Source organism: Stylophora pistillata, chromosome 12 (genome assembly GCF_964205215.1).
Source record: "Stylophora pistillata chromosome 12, jaStyPist1.2, whole genome shotgun sequence".
NCBI lineage: Eukaryota > Metazoa > Cnidaria > Anthozoa > Scleractinia > Pocilloporidae > Stylophora > Stylophora pistillata.
Genome location: NC_142530.1, coordinates 15,377,501 through 15,397,361, shown reverse-complemented (window position 1 = coordinate 15,397,361; position 19,861 = coordinate 15,377,501). Strand labels below are relative to the sequence as shown.

Below are 19,861 nucleotides of genomic sequence, written 5' to 3'. Positions count from 1 at the left end.
TAACAATTATTCGCCTCAGGTTCGGGGAATATCGTCGAATAATCCCCGAGACGAAGTCAAGGGGATTATTCGACAATATTAACCGAACCTGAGGCGAATAATTGTTTTAGTATAATTTCAGAGCTGAACAAAAGAGATATTTCTAAAATCATAACATTTTAGTGACATTTATTAACATTTTATTTTAACATTTTATATAAACCGCGTGGAGCGGTTTATATAGCGTCATATAAGGAACCGCTCGACCTATCAGACTGCTGGAAACTCTTTGCTCAGCTCTGAAATTATACATATCGTATGATCTTACAAATTTACAATAAAATCTCAGTTTTATCGTACCATTTTGCTTGCTGTCATGATACGTAGAGTCAAGTTTTCTAGTCACTCCTTCTTCTTCTTCTTCTTCTTCCTCACTCTATTTCTCTCTTCTGGCGATTTTCAAACTTTAAAGTACATTCGCTTGTGTTGCGTGTTTTATAAAGGCCGAAATCTCCGCAATTGCTGAAGGGGAAATGGTCCATCGTGAATTATGATTCATGCGAACGTAGTTTCTCTTGTGCTCACTGACGATAGAACATTCCCTTTAGCTTAACTTCATGAGCAGAGCAGGATGTTTTCTATTCTAAATTTAAAGGAGTTATGTCATGATAGCTCGTCGAGGTAACTTGTTAAGCAGAAAAGGACGTTTTCAACTCTTAATTTAAAGGAGTTATGTCTTGATAGCTCTTCGAGGTAACTTCGTGAGCAGAACAAGATGTTTTCAACTTTAAATTTAAAGGAATTACCTCATAATAGTTCGTTGAGATACAAATGAATTATAGTTTTGTCTCCTAACATTTTTTTCTGCGTTAGGATTGGGGAGTTCGCTCGTCAACTCGATTGTTGAAACGTAATAAGAAAAAATTCACAAGCAAAAAGCTCGTTCTAGCGTTAGCATGGCCCATAGCGTGACGCTCGTATGTCTAAAAATATCCTTTTCAAAGATTGCTACAGTTTGACCTTTTTATCCTCAGTAAAGTTGGGCCTAAAGAATATTAAATCTGTATAATAAAAGACAAATTTCTGGAACCACTTGTTGAGTAGAGAGAAAATTGAAAGGCGGATTGGCGACGACGAGATTGGGCAAGCAAGCAGATGAATCATAGTAGATACGCCGAACTGGATCAGACTGTAGCCTAAGATGTTAGGCTGTTCCCGACTCAGCACTAACAACACGTTTTTCATTAACAACGCAAGAAAATGTCACGGAATATAATTACATTACATGCCGGTCATACGACGTTTGGTTTTGGTACAAAGAAACCTTATGATAATAGGTTTCGAGTATAAGGGAACACTTAATGGGTGCGGAAATTGAAAAACTTTTGGTTGAGTTCTTTAAGTTGCTCGAACTGAGACTGCATCGTGAGTTTTGTAAATAGCACTCTTCCTTTCCTGCCTCATCTATGAAGATGCTTGAAGGGACTACCGCTGGCCACATACTGAGGACTCGTTAGGACCGCTGACCTATGCTAGTCAGCCAGATCAACACGATCTCCTTCCCGAATGAAGGATTATCATAACTTCTCAAATGTGACAAAATGAAGTATAATCATTCAACATCGAGATGACCGTGAGGCCGGTGAACCCTGAGTACCAGATCTATTGAGAGATGATTTTCCCGGGTGATTTCGATTTCTTCGGTGCTGTCGTAGGTGCCTTATTCGGTCACTTGTGTTCGCTTTCCTCGCTTTTTTCGGGCTATTATTTTGATTCATGGCGTCCGCTGTCGTGGAAGGTAAGTAAACATTGTTTTAGTATATTAAGTTATGAATTATTCAGACATTAGATGCTGGTGAATATTCATGAGTACGTGATTGCGAAGGATACATATATTTTTCAAGCATTCCAATTTTCCAATTAACATTCAGCTTTAAGGTTCTCAACAAAATGTAAGTTTAGAGTGCCCTGGTAAATGCTAGAGAAATACATAAAATTCTCAAGTGCTTAAATTGCAGTCGACGGTTTTATCTGCGGGTTTCTTCTCGACTGGGGTCGCCAAAATAGCCGCCGCAAAAATTACACTGAGGTTGTCAACGTTATGGCTTTTGTATTCTTTGAACATATTTTCGAATTTTTGTTTGATCAGTAGTCCATATGTTTTCTATAAATATATAGAATACCATCTCCTTTTAAGCGAGGCCGATACTTCGGCATCATTCGTACGCTAATAGTTGCACACGTGGGAAAGCTGTCAATTTGAGTTCGCACTGTCTCACTCACAACTGATAGCAAGGGGTTCAAAGTTAATTAAATAAAAGGCCATGAGCTAATATATTGTTTTCATCAATGCAATTTCCATCTTTCTCTACCCTGATGTATGAGTGGTAGGGCTATGTTTGCCAATATTTTCAATAAAGGCTGAAAGTTTCAAAAGAAACTGTGTTGCTGCGTTGGTGGGGGTAACAAGGTAATTTGGTTATATCAACAAAGTTGAAATTGTAAATTGGCCACTGTAACGAGTAAAAAAGCTGACGTTTCTAGCGTTGGTTCTTTGTCAGAGCGAATGACAAAGGGCCGATGCTCGAAACGTCAACTTTTTTAGTCATTACAGTGGCCAATTTACAATTTAACAACATAGTTGATATAACCAAATATTTTCAATACTCTGGACATCATTTTTAACTTGGAAAATGGCAAAGCCATTAAATTTTGTACTTACGTGTAAAAGGAGCTTCGTGATTGGTGGGAACATGGCAACGAGAAAAACACAAATAAATTTTTCTCGTTGCCATGTTCCCACCAATCATGTAGCTCCTTTTTCTACCTTTAAAAGCACACACAACCCACAATTCCTCTATTCGCCCCGATGAAGGGCTAACGCTCGAAACGTCACCTTTTATAATTGTAATGGTGGCCAATTTACCATTTCAACTTTGTTGATATATTCAAATTACTAAAGAATGGACAGTTGGTTGAGAAGGTGTTTCTTTTTCACACTGTTTAAAAAGATACACAGATTTTATTAAAAAGTTGGACCTGAAAATTTGACTTTGTTCATTTGTTTTGTCTTGTCTATAAAATTGGGCGATAGATATAGAATCGAATGGGGTATATTTAGTAAATAAACCCCTTCGGATTGCTGGTATGTCAGCTGATAATGTCCGCAGCTGAGAGATTGTCCGAAAAATGAATATTTGGCCGCGAAGCAAAGCTTCGAGGGCAAATATGAAATTCTGAGGGCAATCCTCCAGCTGAGAACATTATCAGCCGACATGCCAGCAAGCCAGAGTGGGGTTATTTATTTTATAACCCTCCCATTAATTTTCACATCGCAATTAAACTGCACGTGAACACAGTGAAAAAGCCAGTGGTGATCTGATGGCGAATGCACGTGATTCATACAAGCAAAAAAAAACGAATTTGGTTTCCTTCCATGTAAATAGGAGAACGGAAAAGTTGACACTCTTGTGTTGACTATGTTTCTTTTTACGGAAAAAATCGGAGGACAAATATCAACACAGACAGGGGTTATTGCATGATAACTGTCCTGTGATTTTGCACCACGTGACGTGAAGTAACCAATAATGTAACCAAAACGTAAAGTAACCAATATGCCTGATCTAATTTTAACCTACAAAAAAGTATCACTACTAGTGTGGACAATGTCAGACAGAAATGCATCAATAAAAACTCAATTAGTGTAGACAAGGCCAAATTAAATCCGTGCAATGACATGGTAATTTTTTTGTGTTATTTCTATTCTATTTACTAGCTGTTGAATGGTTACAACAAATTTGCTAGGGTTCATATTACATTATTTTTATTGTCTGAAATGTGGTCAGAAACTTTAGTAATCTTTGTTATAATGGGTTGGTAAAGAGCTCTATAGTCAGGCCAAATTTCATGAGCTATTAAATGAGCTATTAATCTCAGTTTTGGTAGCTTGAAGTGGCTTAGTTATACTTCTCACAGCTCCCTATCTCCTAGATATAATGCTAATGATTTGCAGGTTACCTCCATCCGACATGTTATGTTGTGCCAGGAAATAGTCCTTCAATGCCTCCTTCATGGAAGTTGTTTTGGTTTGCAGTCTGCATGGCCATCTGGAATATACACAATTAGAGGAACTCTTTAAATTACACAGGGGTTCTGTGCTACACTTTATTTTGCAGTTTTCAGTAACATATTTTGCATACTCTGAAATTCAGACCTAAAACAATGGTTAGATTTTTCACTGCTGACAATCATCTTAGCTAGCAGACCTCTCTGGAAACAAAGCTTCACTTCAACCAGGTCAAAAGGTCACATCTGTCAGTTGTGACTGGTAGTTTTCAAGCTATTTTGCTTCTTTCTGTTTTTCAAGGTTTGTTAGCTGTTGCCATAATTATTATTGACAGCAACAGGAAATTGCAATCATTAGTTGGGTTTTTAACTTCAGATTTTGCATTTAGGCCCAATCTGGTCTAAGCTCCCTGTACTGTACAGAGTGCTTTTACAGGCACCATTTAAAGTAATTAATATACCAATATGAAGATGCCTAGGAACTTTTTTTGAAAATGATTAGGAACATCACATGTACATAATTTTCTTTAATTTCAGATTTAAATTCTGAAGAGGTTTTCAGGCCAACTAAAAGACCATTCAAGGTATGAATATCTAGTAGCTTACATCTAAAGGTTATTTAGGTTATTCAGATTAAATGCTTAAATGGTTATTTAGATTAAATGCTTTCATTTCTGTTTGTTTCATAGATTGTTAAAAAATAATTTACATTTCAATGAAGTATGTTGTTTTTGAGTGAGAACTGTTTAACTCCCCCTCCCCTCCCCCACTTCATAACGTAATTAAGGGGTCTTTATAGATTTTGAATACTGTGGAAATGTAAATGATAGTAATATTAAATTTGGATATTTTAAGATAATCATATCAAATCACCTTTTCAGCAGAACCCCGCCCTTGATACAAGACAGTTTTAATACATGTTCAACTATTTTGTTTTTCTAGGCGAAAACTACAACATTTATGTACATTTGCCTGCCTAATACAGACACCTGTTAAATGAACAACAGACACCTTTCCTTGACCCCTGTAACATTTTCTCAGACAAAGTTACCCTCACCTAATTACCAAACCTTCTGTAGTAGGTTAATTTTTCTTTCTTAATAAGAGGCCATAATTGTCAACTATAATTTAAATAAATGTAGTTAAAGTTGCCGGAGTGAAAATTTGTATTTGCTGAATGTAACTATTTATTAATCACCTGTGATCACAATCACTCACACAATCACACTCTTTGTTCCTATGGGTGGAGTATTTAAAGGCTACACCTGTGATCACAAATAAATACTAAATTTATTATAAATTATCTATAGTTTATTTGCTATAACTGCAAAATTATAGCCTTCCTGTAGGGTGACTAAAATGGTCACAACTAGGATAAGGGCAATTGTGCAGCTGTTTTTTTACCATGCAATTTTGTGTTGTATGTATTTTGTATGTATTTTGTGTTAGCAGTAATTAAATTTAAATAAAAATAACAAAAAATAAAAATTATTTTTTCATTCAGTTAAAACTCACCTAGTAACATAATAATAATAGTAATCAAGGCTGTGCTCTAAGGAAAATTGAATGGAACCCAGTGTTCTGAAACTGTGTAATCCAGGGTGCCCAGCATATGCTTTGTATGAAAAAACTAAAATTTCCGAGTCGCCCAAGAGCAAAAGTAAGGCGCCAGGGGCCACCGGGCACTGCAAGAGCACAGCCTTGGTAATACTGAATAATTCGTTCAAAGTTTTTTTAAAAAAACTTTTTTTAATGTTTTCTGAGAAACCATTTTTTCTAGAACTTTCACAAGCCTTCATTATTGAATATGGCTACAGTGTCTGTTATTAGGCCAAAAATATTGCAGTTGAATCCCTCAAATGTAATTTTCTCTGCCAAATATTATTAAAGCAGATCAATTATTAATTGATCTATTTTAAACTTACCTTTAACTATACCTTTAACTGTACTTAATTATAACGTTCTATCAACATTTACTGATCACATTTGCACTCTGGCCTAAGAGCGGCAAGATAGCAGGATTCAATGCCACACGAACAGAAAATTAGTTTTATAGTACACCTGTACTTAATTTAAAGCAGCAATATGAAAATTAATAGAAATTTTTGTCATTTTATTATTCTATTACAGAAATGTAGCATGTGTGGTGGCATGAATTACAATGCATCCAAAAGTTGCAAGATTGAAGGATGAGGCGCAGCATTCCAAATCAAACGATCTGACTGGGAAAAACTGGCACAAAAAATAAAACACATGTCACCCAACAAAGGAAGCTGTTGGAGTATCGGGTAATAAATAAATACTGCATTTAATAAATGATAGCAATCATTATGATAACAGTCAGTCTTCAAATAAATCCACTAGCAGATAGTTGCTATATTATAATTTTTCCACACACAAACAAGCAACAGTTACGTGTATTTTCATTTTGGCTTCTGCTCAAAGCTACCATTGGCCCATTTTTTGTCCTCATTAAATGAATTTCAGAATTAATGAAAGGTTTTATATTTAAATCCCTATATACATATTTACTTGACAAATGTTGCTGCACTGAGTACTTGTTTGTTGATGCTTTTAGATTTGGCTTACTAGCATTCATATATTTTGAGTCCAGATATTAGCAATGATGACAACAATGATGAACATTTAATAATAATAATAATTATGATATAATAATAATAATAATAATAATAATAATAATAATAATAACAACAGTAACAACAACAACAGAAATATTAAAAAATACCATAATGGTGATGATGAAAATGAAAATGATAGAGCATTAAAAAGCACCTCAACTGTAAATTCCTGGCTTGTAACTCTCTATTCTACTTCCTATGACCTTATTTTATTTGCTGCAATGTGATATATATTCAGAAATGCTAATGAGAATATTTCATGTTGTTTGTTTTTCAGGCAAATGTTTTTATATCAACATCATGGTTGGGATGTTGTTGTTTTGTACTTCAATAAACATGGTACTGGTACATCTGTACATACTTATGGCACACCTGGTGCTGGGCTAAAATTTGTGTGGTCGGATAAAAGCAATGCATCAAAATATGGTCGAGTAACCACAAAGCTCTTCAAACAATTTGCCAAAGGTAAGTAAAATTAGCAATAATGATAAAAATAACGATATTGATAATAATGATAGATCCCAGTGATAAGAAAAGTCCTTGAGATCTGGGGTTGCAAGTCTTACATGTCATGTCCTATTCAACTGATTTTCTAAAGGAGGTATAGGAGTGTCTTGCAATTTTTTTATAGTATTGTCCCTTACAAAGCTGACCAACACAGAAAAGGTAGCAAATTATCACGTTAAGATGGACAAAATGCACTAATTGAATATAGTTTAGATTTTTTTGGAAAATTACTTATACTTTAAACGTTATTTTTCTGTGTAGACGTTCATGGCAGGGATAATGCCATGGATGATGACCCTGACGATCCATCGGTTACTGTCAGTTTTGGAAATGATACAATGTCCGTAATTTATACTGGTATCGCACCAGAAGGTGGGAATGGTACCACAGAGAATCCAGCAGATCAGACTGGGGGACTAGATGGGTGTCAGGCAGGTGGTGTGGGGCATGGGCAGTTGGCCAGTGTGGGTGTTGGTGCTGGGTATGGACAAATGGCTGGTGTGGGAGGTACAGCAATTGGCAATGGGAGTCAGGCATATAGCGCAGGGCATGGGTATGGGCAAATGGCTAGAGTGGAAGGTGCAGCAATTGGTAAGGAGAGTCAGGCAGGTGGTGCGGGTCATGGGCAGATGGCTGGTGTGAATGTCGGTGCTGGTTGTGGGCAAGTGGCTGAAGTGGGGGTGCAGCAATTGGCAATGGCAGTTAGGCAGGTGGTGCGCGTCGTGGTCAGGTGGCTGGTGTGGGTGGTGCCTTAGGTGGCAATGCATGTCAGCCAAGTGGAGCTGGGTGTACCTAAGTGACTGATGTGAACACAGCGACAAATAGCAGTGGGAGTCTGGTAGGTGACGCTGGGGATGGGCAAGTAGCAGCAAAGGAGGGTAATGGAGTGGTTTATGTTGTTGATGACGAGACTCTCTCTGTTGGTATTGTAGACGAAAATTGTGTGACGCTTCATGGCCATAAAATTGAAAGAGGGTTTGCTTGTATTTTAATTACTTACATAAAAACGCCAACTGTGCCAGCACCAGTAATTTTGGGCGATCCTGAAGAGAACAGTCATCTACAGAAAGGGATCTTCTTTGTCTTACCTATTTCCAACTTGTTTAGGTGCGAAAAGTATATCGCGGGAGACAAAGTAGTGTTACGTGCATACCACAGATCAAAAAATGTTAGTGACAAATGAGTAAAGCTTGATTAAAAAGAGGTTCTTGAGTAATGAAGTAGTGATTGCTTGTGTACATCTCCGGGAATAGGAATTCCAACCCGCACACAAACCAAAAAGCCCTTTTTATAGCGTTTTTGTTCATTCATCCAGCCTCGCTACACAGCATTTGGTTTGTATCCGATGGAAAACAATTAACGCAGTCGCTAATTCGCAGAGAAGCCCGTTTATTAACAGTCTCTTTTCCACCGTAGATATTTTGCCAGCATTTGACCTAGATATACTGCCTTTGAACTGCACAAGAGAAAATACGTGACGCAGTTATTAGCGCATAGGTTGTAAATAATTGCTATCATTTGACGGGGATCTGTTAGGTTCGGGATGCATAATCAAAAAAGCAACATATAAACAACGCCCATTTTCAGCAAAATTTGCACTAATATTTGTCAACGGAAATTATCCGCTCCAAGAAGGGAATGGTTTTCCGAGTGCGACGCTCGGATAAAACGACTCTATGAGGAAGAAATGGTGCCCAAGGACAAATATTTAACAATTATTCCACGAGCGCGCGTTGGATATGAGATGATAGATGGCCAACGAGGCGCGAGGGGAATAATTGTTTTATTAAAAAAAACGCCCCTAAGACAAACAAATCTCGACTTTATTTTGTAAGAAGAAACCCGATGTTACAATGTACAGATATCAGATTATGGTATATTGGATCATATACCATAATAGCTAAGCCAATAAAAAGTCTTGCATTCCATTATCCAATGATCCAGTTTTTAATAATAGTAGATATGTTTTTTTGCCAAATTGAGGCTACTTTGTTTTTATCCTACACAATTTTCTTACACAAGACCGCTCATGTTGACAGACCTTTACTTCAACCTCTCAAACGTCAAAGTTATACTTTCGGTGTTCAAAATATTGTTATTCTCTTCAAAAAATTTTAGCTCTCTTCAATGTTAATTAAGACAACCCAAATTGCGAAGGGTTTCCAGAACACGGCTGTGAAGTCAGTCTATTTTGGCATGTCTGGGTTGCAATCAGTCTGGGTCTAAAATGCAAAGTGAAGCAAAATGCTCTAGGCTCCGAGTAAGGCTAATTATAGCCAACTTGACAGATTAGGAAGTTATAGCAGTTCCCATGAGAGCACCCCTTTTCATGTCCGTCATCTTGGATTTTTTTGCCAAGGGGTAGCATTGGCCTGACCAGTCATGGTTAAGCCACGAAATTTTCTCACTTATAGAAGAGAGTCTAATATATTGTTGCTGTAAGTATCAAGTTATTTCATAACATTTCCAGAGAGTTACGATGTGCGTAAAATGCTCAAAAAAGGAGAAAGACTTCCAGGAGAGGAGGGGAAATTGACAACGAGGTTATTGCACTTTTTTGACGTGGTATTTTAATAAGCAACAACATATTATATACCATTAGAAAGCTCTTTAATAGAGCAACAATTTGGTATATTTCAAGTTTCCTAACCCTTACGCGGGCAGGCGCTGGAAGCCAGAAAGTTCAGAAAAAGAGCGCGTATGAACCACGAGGGGAGTGGTAGAACTAAAACAGCTCTAAAATCAAAAATTCTTGTTCAAATCATGAGAGAATTGCTACACGTAATGATCAGCACTATGCAAATCCTCTCTGAAAATTTTAGCTCTCAACTCTTACGAATAAAGATTTTTTAAAAATTTTCTATATGCTGGCCTTAGTGAAAATTTCAAGAGTGAGTTATAAGGACACAACTGGACTTTGTCAGTTGGTACCAATCCCAAGGCCTAAAAACCTAGACTCACTTAAACGCCCGTAACTTTGCAACCGTTCATGATTAGACCACCAAATTTGGTCCACGTATATATTAAGGTTTGATCTAAAATAGTTGTTGTAAGTATGAGGTGATTTCATTAATGTTCAACAGAGGTACGACATGAGGAAAAAGTCGAAAAAGTTCAAAAAATTCATTTCTTTTTTTTGCCATATTCGTAAATTACTTATCATGCTAATTACGTTGGCGTAAGTTTCATGAAAAAATGATAAAAGCTGAATTTTTTATGAATTTTTTAATTTAAAAAAATCCAAGATGGCGGACTTAAACAGGGGTCCACTCGTTTGAACAACTGTAACTTTTAAACCCTGCTCGGCTTAGCCATGAAATTTGGCGCACTAGTATATAAAAAAAGAAACATTCGCAAGCTGTAGATATTATTAGATTTCAATGACACAAAACAGAACTACGATGGTAAGAAGTAGCAAAATGGTTTAAAAATGGATCACGTGCTATGACTGTGACTATAACTTTGTAACCAGTAATGGTTAAGCCATGAAATTTTGCTCACTTATAGAAGAGAGTCTAATATATTTTTGCTGTAAGTATCAAGTGATTTAAGGATGAATACTCTTCGCGGAATTCGCGTTGAGAGCGATAAAAAAATGTCTTCTTCATTTATGAAAATTTTCCAAAATTCTCTTAAAATTAGGCAATGAAGATACGGGCCTGTAATTGTTTGGTTCAGTTTCATATCTTCCTCAAGTATGGGCGATTTTTCACATCTAATTTTGGCTGTATATGTTCCAAGTGATATAAACAAATTAAAGATTTCTGCTACGACATGACGTAGAACGTCACTTGTACACTTTAATATCCGAGTGGGGCAGGAGTAGAGGCTGTGTGACTTATTGGTGGGAATAGGTAATATTTCCAGTCCAGTTTCAACCGGAGTGATAGTTGAAAAAATTAGTATGAGACGCGTGATCTACATTTCCCTAAGAAATCAGTTAAACATTTTGGAGTTGGAGGTAACTGATGAGCTAATTTTCGTCCAACCGTTGTGAAATGCTCATTGAGTATATTAGGCTAAAAAATTGCAATATGCAGACCTCTTCTCCCAACCGAATTCTAACAGAAATCGAAAACGGTTGTTTATCATCGACCTATCAACGGATCTGCAAGAGTCTAGAAAGGTTGTCAGTTCACGTTGTAAATTGACCGCTTACAGGGGAAAAAGCAAGCTTCCCTTTGGTATAATAACGGCTACACGATGAAAAGAAATGAGAGTTTACGGGGTAGATTTTTACAAAAACTAGGCTTTCCAGCATGTAGTGCCTCGGGTCACGGGCCCCTTTCTCGAAGGTCCCGAACAGTTTTCTCGCTCGGAAAAGCTGTGGCAAAATCCTAAACCCTATTATTACAAAGCTGTTTTATTCACATATTGTTAATATGAACAGAGCTTGTCTTGATACAAGGAGTTTCAGGCGTATTCCCCAGATTGCCTAAAAACGGCTTTGCGGAACCAAAAAGTATCCGGGGCCTCAGAGAAACGATCCACAGGGTTCCAAAGAAAATAAAAACTGCAACATGTCGATGGTATATTACAAGGGATAACCACGAGAAACTTTCGTCGGAGACAATTTCAGGTTTTGAAACATGAGTTCAATAACGGTTGAAACCTGTTGTAAAGTGCGTCCAACACTTCAAGTGGCTCTCACTGTTCTTGTTAACCCCAAAGGGCTTGTCCATCTTGTTATAACAAAATAAAAGGAACGTTTTTGAAGTGAAATAGACGATTTTAAAAATGCTGATATTAAAGTGAACGTGAAATTTACAGTCTACTTGGAAATTGTAGTCAGCCGGGAGGCAGGTGCACTGAACAAAATATTGCAAATGTTGCTTGTTTTCCTCCTCGCTGCACGATGTCACCGTTACAGTTAGAAACATTAAAGAAAATGGGAATCAATAAAAGCATTCCGAGACAAAACTAAAAAAAATAGAATTATGGTTAATAAATACAACATACTTTATTTTTAATATTCAAGACCGATGATCAACTCACGGAATATATCGCCCTCAAACAAAAGTAGGGGAGAAACCTTTCCTCACTATTTGATACAAAATGCCAATAATTGTTGCCGCAACCCTCTTTGCATTGTTTATTGTTAATAATGATATTATAATACTTAAAATGTATATAATGCGACTTTAAAACACGCTGAAATAAATAAAAATTCAATACAAGTTCCATAGAGCGTACTAGGCTTATAAATGGAGATATGATCAAGTCTGACTTCTCCTGGCCTAAAAATAAATAAACGACAGATTGCAATAAGTATCATAATTTAAATCGAGCACTTTCTGGCACGCAACTACAAATCGCTCTAAACGACTTTTTGATAACCAAGTAATATTTGGGCACCAAGGTCACCATGACGATGACTGTCCACCAAGGCAATAGATTGACCAGCTAGTGGTAAGAAGAGAACAATCTTCTCGTTGGCTATAAGTAGAGCTGCATTTCCGTGGAAGCCATCACACAGTGCTGATAACTGGTGCACTAGAGTTGTAGGAGCATGGTCATCACAAACTCGTCTAGCCAAGGGCGAATGCACGGACACACTCACACATTGTTCTGCGACAGTGGCTGCCTCTGAGGCTGAAAGAAAATGCTGAGGTAGGTTGTGTTGACAGCGGTCATAAAGGCGGTTTCCCACCCTGATTGATGCACAGAGTAACATAACCCACAGAGGAGATAGTTCACGCGTAGGTTGGAGATCGAGCCGCTCATGCCACACTCCATGAGCAAAGATCAAAGCTATTACAATACAAGCCGAACTGCCGTTTCTGCCGTCGAGCGTTGACTGGCTAATTTCGACAGCAAATTTCCATGAAAATGTATCGCAATGGGGAATTCCTTCACCAAGTACCACAACGTTAATTCCCGCACCTGGTACGTTTTTGTAATTAAAGGTGATTTCATCTTCAGAACAATCACCAGCGCTGTCGTACGTGCTGTCGTCAACGTCAACGTCATCATCATTTTCTGCACCCTCTTCCAAAGGCAGACATTCCTCGTAGTCCTTACCACTTAATGCAGCTTTGAACTTGGTAGCTGCAGAACAAATCTGACTCTTGCAAAAGGCAATTCCCTTTTTGGTACAACTCAACTTTCCTTGAAGAACCACAGCACTCATTGAACAACTTCTGTACTTCATCTCCTAGACACATGAAAAGAAAGAGGGTGTCGCAGAGAGAAATATTGATGCTACGTTACTTTTAGATAGTGTGTCTGAATGTTTGCATGGTATGCCATGGACGCAGAGTAGTGTAAAGCAAAGTGTAAGCACATTATTGTAAAAGAGTGCACAATGTATTGCAAAAGAGTAAGAAATGTACTGCAGTTGTGAAGCAAAGGATAGTGTGAAAACTAAAGAAATAAAGAAATAAATAAGTACGTAAGTAGATAAATAAATAAACAAGTAAATAAGTAAACACAAAGATAAAGGTAATTACATTTTCTTCCATCTCGGGTTGCAAAGATGCTTCGTTGTTGTCGCGTGGTACGTCTGAACTGCTTTTAGGATCTTGACAGGGAAAAAGAACAAGAACGCTTTATCAAGATTATTTTCTATTAAGCAAACTGTTAATGTTAAGAACAGGAAAGACTAATGGTTATGACATGCTCACGCGCTAACTTATCCTGTAACTCCACAACAATCCTTTCAAGCCGAGGAGTAGTAACATTCATGTAGAACGCTACAAAGTTTGCCATCTCTTTTTTTACGAGAGAAATTTCTTCATCCCATCTCGTGATCATTTCATGTTTTTCAACGATGAATTTCTTGATTCTCATTGGTGTACCTAGATGGACGAATGAAAACTGACTTGAATTACAAAAACAATGCATTCTCAATAATTGGTGCCAGTTTTTGGAATGAGATACCACGCACTCTAAGAGAGCTACCCAAAAAGTCTTTCAAGGCTAGAATTAAAAATGAATAACCAAGAATGCTGGACAAAGAAAATTGCTTTCTTATTAAACACGAGATTATTCAAGAACAGGAAACTTTATGTAATTAAAATCAGTGTCTTCTCTCATTATTCTCCCCTCATTTTGTTTTAGCAATCTTAATATGCAGAAACTATTATAATAATATTACATGTAACTAAATCTTAATTGTTATTAATGTTATTTAATTGATCTAGTTTTATGCATAAGCAATCAATGGCCCGCCTAGATTAGCATTTACTATTTGCAAAATAACATTTTAAAAGGAAAGAAAATAAGCGGCTTGTTGTTGTTGCTGTTGTTGTTGTTGTTGTTGTTGTTGTTCTTGATTTTAATGTCCTGCGTGCTCAGGTTAGACAGAGGTAGGAAAAAACGCAACACCTTGGAAGAGGCCTGATCTATTAGAAGTTGTGAACAGTTTGCTGGTACAATTTGCTTGAGAAGGGCAGTGCTGGAGCATAGTGTCTTTCTAAAGACACCAACACAATGACCGTAGCTACTAAGCTACCCCTATCACAAGTGTGTCTTATCTTATTTAACAAATGGTAAACACCACAGCGTACACTATTGAGTTATGGATGCACGCAGGAGGTTGCTAAGCATGAAAGAAGCATAAGAGTCGCTCAAGGCAATAGCCGAGAGCGACTCTAGCTTCTTGAGTGCTTAGCAAACCTCCCAAGTGCATCCATAACTCAGTGGTGTACGCTGTGGTGTTTACCATTTGTTTTATAACATAACATTGATACATTGTAGCTAAAGAGTTCCCTTTTATTTAACAAATCTTACGTGACCAGAAAAAACAATCGCGCGCGGAAAAATAGTCTTTGCATTTGCTCACGTCAGCAGCGTACACCCATGGGCAAATGGGGGACGCTAAATTGATCAATTATGTTATAAATAAAATTAGTAAGTTGTACAATGTACAAGAAAATACTTTATCAATGATAGAATGAAAATATACTTAGAACAAAAATGACAGCTACAAGCTGAAATACTCAACAAAAGAGACAAGTTGAATTGAGTACTAAAATTCACAAAGTTTACCTGTTGTGTTTCCCAATGGGAAATTCCCCTTCATAACTTCAGAGACAGTAGCTTGCAAAGCTTCATTGCCTTCTTTCTTTTGATTGTACTTATCTATTAGGGAAGAGAGCTTATTCTTGTTTGAAGAAATCTTTTGCGGAGGTGTGCACGCTGTTTGGACAAATCTAAATAAGATAAAGCGTGAGTACAAATGGTAACATAATTTTGTGTGTTTAATAGCTATTTAGCAATAGTAATATTGCATAAATACTGACCCGAGTGTACCGTCTTGACAGACTCTGTGCCATGCCATTGATCTTTCTTTGATTCCAAGCAATAGCATGCTCAGTAATGAGCTCCTCACGATCTAAAAGGTATGAATAACCTTCCTTTCAGTTGAATGTCTATAACTTCAATTAACTAAAATGAAGTAACTGACTAATTAAGGTCTAGTTACAACTCTGTGAATTTGTTTGATTCTAATTTGTCAGTCCTTACTGTTTTCTAATTGCCTTAAGTTGAATGCCGATGGACCTCCATTGTTCATACTGTACCCCTGGATAGGAAAAAATCTATAAAATGTTTTACACCATGTTCACTGCCCACTGTGCCAAACCATGCCGGCAGCCTGCGATCTCAAGTCCTGTCTCATCTAGTTTAGCTGTCTTTCTACCCTTATTAGAAGCAGCCCACCAATGTGATTCCCCACACATATTGTCTTGTTCCTTGTTGCAGCATTTAATAACTATTAATACTGTAACAGAAAAGTCAAAATTTCATGCAATCCTACCAATATAGAAACTTGTCACAACTTGCTAAGAGGCTATAAACTTAGTACAAAATGATCGCAGTAAAACTGCATATATACACACCTTAGATTTGGACTGCTTTGCATATACTTTGTTCATGTGACTATCAACATCCCCCTTGTTGGCAATAAAAAGATCTTCATGTGATTGCCTCCTTTGTCTGTAGAAGAAAACAATTATAACTGGCTAAAATGTATAATTTTTTCATGATATAACTGCATAATTATTATTAAAGACAATGGATGATAACAGTTACTATTGTGCCTAACCTAATGATTAAACCTCAACTTTATATATCTTTAATATAAATAAACTCAACAAAACACACCAAATTAAAATATAAGTAATGCTATAACCAACAGCCACTTGTATTCAGGCCACTAATAAAAGTAAAATTTACAAAATTTGCACCCTTCATTCGATTGTACAAGTTTTATGAGCATTGATAAAATGTTGGGTGTTTTTGACATTGTTCTGTGTAGACCTTTCCTCTAGAATAAAACCTACCCTCCAGATGAACTGTAACGATACAGTTTCATATTTCCATCAACATGGCAGGAGTGCTGAAAGATGGAACATGTAGGGCAAATAATCCCGTTGTGACCTTGCAGATGACCCAATTCAAACTGGCAGAATTTCCACTCTTTAAAAGATGTACTAAATGTGCTGTGATTGATGGTTGGTGCCTGAAGAAATAAAATAGAAATATCAATTTAGGTGGGTCAGTGTTAAGGACATTAGCCAGAAGGCTCATTTTTTTGATTGATTATTGATTAGTTCACTAATTTCAGAATGATCTTAGATAGCCACATAGTTACAATGCTTATCTGTTTTTCTATTGGTTTTGTAATCAGACCTTTCAGCGTCACCATGCGCATATAAAAGGCAATTGTAGCGTCCCTTTAATCAGTTCTTCGTAAGTTTTGAATAGCCTTGGTAAACTTTCGCCCTTTCGTTTTTCTCAACCTCTGGCACAAGCGGGACCGATATGTGAGTACCTTTGTAACTTTGTCTTTCCCTCTCCAGTCTTTTCAGTGTTGGGCGACAATGTACAAACAAATATTCCAATGATCTGTATAGATTTAAGATTCAAAGGCCAAATTCGTGCCAATTTGCGAGTCAGTGAACGCCCATCATTTAGATAGAACAATGGGCTGTTTATCAGTCATCAAACTCTTTTAATTTGTTTCCAAACTTTTGTTCTGTTTCACTTGTATTGTTAATCTCGTTATAGACTCTAGAGCCCAGTATTTAACATGCGATTCTTTGATCATGTATTCCGCGGCTTTTCGTTAGATTGATAGAACTTTATTGTATTGTTGTTTTAGTTTACGATCGATCGTTCGATAGATTGATTGACTGTCAGAATAATCGTTATTTTCGTCATTGACTGTGGTTCGTGGTCGATTGCTTTTCAAGAATAAAGATTCGTGCAAACAGTCAACTTTGGGTTGTCATTTTGATCAGTAAAATAGTCCCAAACACCTCGTTAACCGCGTTTTGGAGCGACACGCCCTTGAACTTTAGAATTTAGATTTTGGTCGCCATAAATGCTACAGTCAGTAATAGTAAATACTAGATAAAGTACAGCAGACAGCACAAAAGTACGATTTCCACTACATTATGTACACAAAAATCTAAAAAAAAAACAAACAAGGTTTAAAACCTGAAAATTACATTGAAATGTTCTAGCACCAAACTTAAAAATATGTGAAAAATCTATAGACAATCAGATTATTACGTCAGAGCCAAGAGCAAGTCATGTAACCCCATACATTTGCTACATTGTCTCTAAAATATTACAATTCAAAGATATGTGTTAAGCAAGAATGTGTCAGAATACAATTTTGACCATTCAATAAACTACTGTACAAAAAATTATGCAGAAACATAAGTGGAAAATTAAATAAAATTAATTCAACTAAAGAAAAGCATACCCTTCCTTTCATAACTGATACATCCTCATGTGCATGAATAAAGGAGCTTTCTGATGTCCCAGACATTCTTTTCTGGATTGAATCCCATAACCTGAATGATTGTTGGTCAAACACAACTGGTGTCAGTGGGACTCCCACACCAAAACCCTGCTTGTACAACATCAATCAGAGACCAGGATAGAATGATACTGTTGCAATTGGAACACTGGATTATGACTTTGTTCAAATCATATTGTCCTGAAAAAAAGAATTATTCACTTCATGGATAATGATAACATTAAAGTAGAGTAAAATGGCTTCAACTAGGAATTCCCATAACTATAGGTAATAAATTAAGGTGAAACTAATTAAAATTTTAATAAAATGAATCTCCTTATGATGCATTACAATCTAATTGATTACCATAAAAGGACATATCAAAACGTAATTTGAGATAAAGAGCAAGCCATATTACTTTTATTAATTCACTTAATAATTAGATACAGGAAATTAGAAAAATCCAGGACAGTTTAAGCAAACAGACATTATTACCTTTTTCATTAACTATTATTAAGAAACCAGAAGATGGAACTTGTTGTATGACTCCATCCTCTTTACAACTTGAACATTGATCTGGTATATTAGGGACTGGAAAAGACTTATCTAAGGAAAAGAGATAAGCAAAGCTACATTAAAAATGTTGTTTTGCATTGTGATATAACATAATCATCATCATCATAAATTTCTCTTTGAAACCACTTCTGACTTTAAAGCTAATTAATACATGTTGGATGAGTCTCCATCCACCTTTACTTGCTTATGCTAAGCTCAATTTGAATATGGTGGTTTAAAAAAAATGTATAATTAAGCATATGAAGTGAAAATAATAATTAAAAAAAATGGACACTGTATATTGTGAGATTACCTATTATTTGGTGATAACCTTTTCCTTCAACTCCAACAGTTGGGGGAATAGCATGAAAGTACCCATTTACATATGTATCTCTGTCATGAAAAGGCAAAGACTTGTGAACCTTTTCACCGCATGAATGGCACATAAACTGTTTTGGGCACTCCATACATCGTATACAGACTTTGCCTTCCAAACAAATGCTGCAAATGTCTGGAGAGGGGAGGCCCTCACAGCTAAGGACTGCCTCTATTAGCTCCTTCCTGATGTTGTCCCAACTAGAGGTCAATTAAGACATCCGTGTTTCTCAATTGTTGGAAGATGCAATTTGAAATGTGGAAAGAACCTCTTCACATTTCGCAAGTGCAGCTTCGAGGTCATCTTCTATGAAACAAAAATAATATTTAGTCACAATGTGCATCAATATATACTGGTAGATTCCAACTCTTCTATTCATGACCATAATTTTTTAAAATAATTTAGCACCCCTTCTTTTAAATGCCAGTTAGTCTGTGATTTCACCAACTTTCTTTCTAACAAAGATTGAGACCTGGCAAATGAAATGTACAACCCTATAAAAAATAAACTCTCTTTCTTTACACTCCCCACTTACTTCATTAAATCAAGTTGTCCCAAGAATGCCTTATTAAATAAGCTTAGGGTGATTCCTCACATTTTGTGTACCCTTACTGCGTATAGTTGATAGCATCATTCGCGCATGCTCATGCAAGTACACATTGAAAATATAGTAGATTTGCCTTGATATCGAGATCTATAGGTGGATAAAAGGCTACAGCTTACTAATGAGCACAGGGGCCCAATTTTTTCCAGTCATGATTGGCAATTTATCATTACCTTTGCATGAGAAACGATTGATCTCATTAATAATAATAATAATAATAATAATAATAATAATAATAAACAATCTTTAAGGAGGAAGCGCCCGTCACGTAAATACGCGGTTTTCAGGGAGGTCCTCCATAAAAATAAAAAGTATTAAAAGATAAAATAAGAAATACAATCATCACAGATCTAAAACGGCGTATATCTAAAGTTTTATCCATCATT

The 19,861-nt window shown here is 36.5% G+C and overlaps 1 protein-coding gene and 1 pseudogene across 3 annotated transcripts in view; one reads left to right on the top strand and one right to left on the bottom strand.

Annotated features, from left to right (window-relative positions):
• The first annotated feature begins 1,462 nt into the window (after positions 1-1,462).
• On the top strand, positions 1,463-8,406 carry LOC148718969 (uncharacterized). 2 transcript variants are annotated; one of them, XM_088740849.1, is made up of 5 exons: positions 1,463-1,777; positions 4,582-4,628; positions 6,175-6,332; positions 6,961-7,148; positions 7,452-8,406. In XM_088740849.1, the coding sequence occupies exons 3-5, from the start codon at positions 6,298-6,300 to the stop codon at positions 7,943-7,945; spliced, it is 717 nt and encodes a 238-aa protein (XP_088596975.1). In that variant the 5' UTR covers positions 1,463-1,777; positions 4,582-4,628; positions 6,175-6,297; the 3' UTR covers positions 7,946-8,406. The 2 variants fall into 2 exon arrangements, with proteins under 2 accessions (XP_088596975.1, XP_088596976.1); XM_088740850.1 differs by lacking the exon at positions 1,463-1,777 and having other exon boundaries at positions 4,475-4,628.
• Positions 8,407-11,898: 3,492 nt separating this feature from the next.
• LOC148718968 (uncharacterized) overlaps positions 11,899-19,861 on the bottom strand; it is an 8,476-nt pseudogene continuing 513 nt past the window's right edge. The window contains exons 2-11 of the transcript XR_015993926.1: positions 18,809-19,177; positions 18,436-18,546; positions 17,905-18,141; positions 16,475-16,653; positions 16,031-16,127; positions 15,434-15,525; positions 15,180-15,343; positions 13,814-13,987; positions 13,640-13,710; positions 11,899-13,344 (exon numbers count right to left, since the gene is read on the bottom strand). The product of XR_015993926.1 is annotated as an uncharacterized LOC148718968 (transcript). The remainder of the gene's footprint in view (positions 13,345-13,639; positions 13,711-13,813; positions 13,988-15,179; positions 15,344-15,433; positions 15,526-16,030; positions 16,128-16,474; positions 16,654-17,904; positions 18,142-18,435; positions 18,547-18,808; positions 19,178-19,861) is intronic.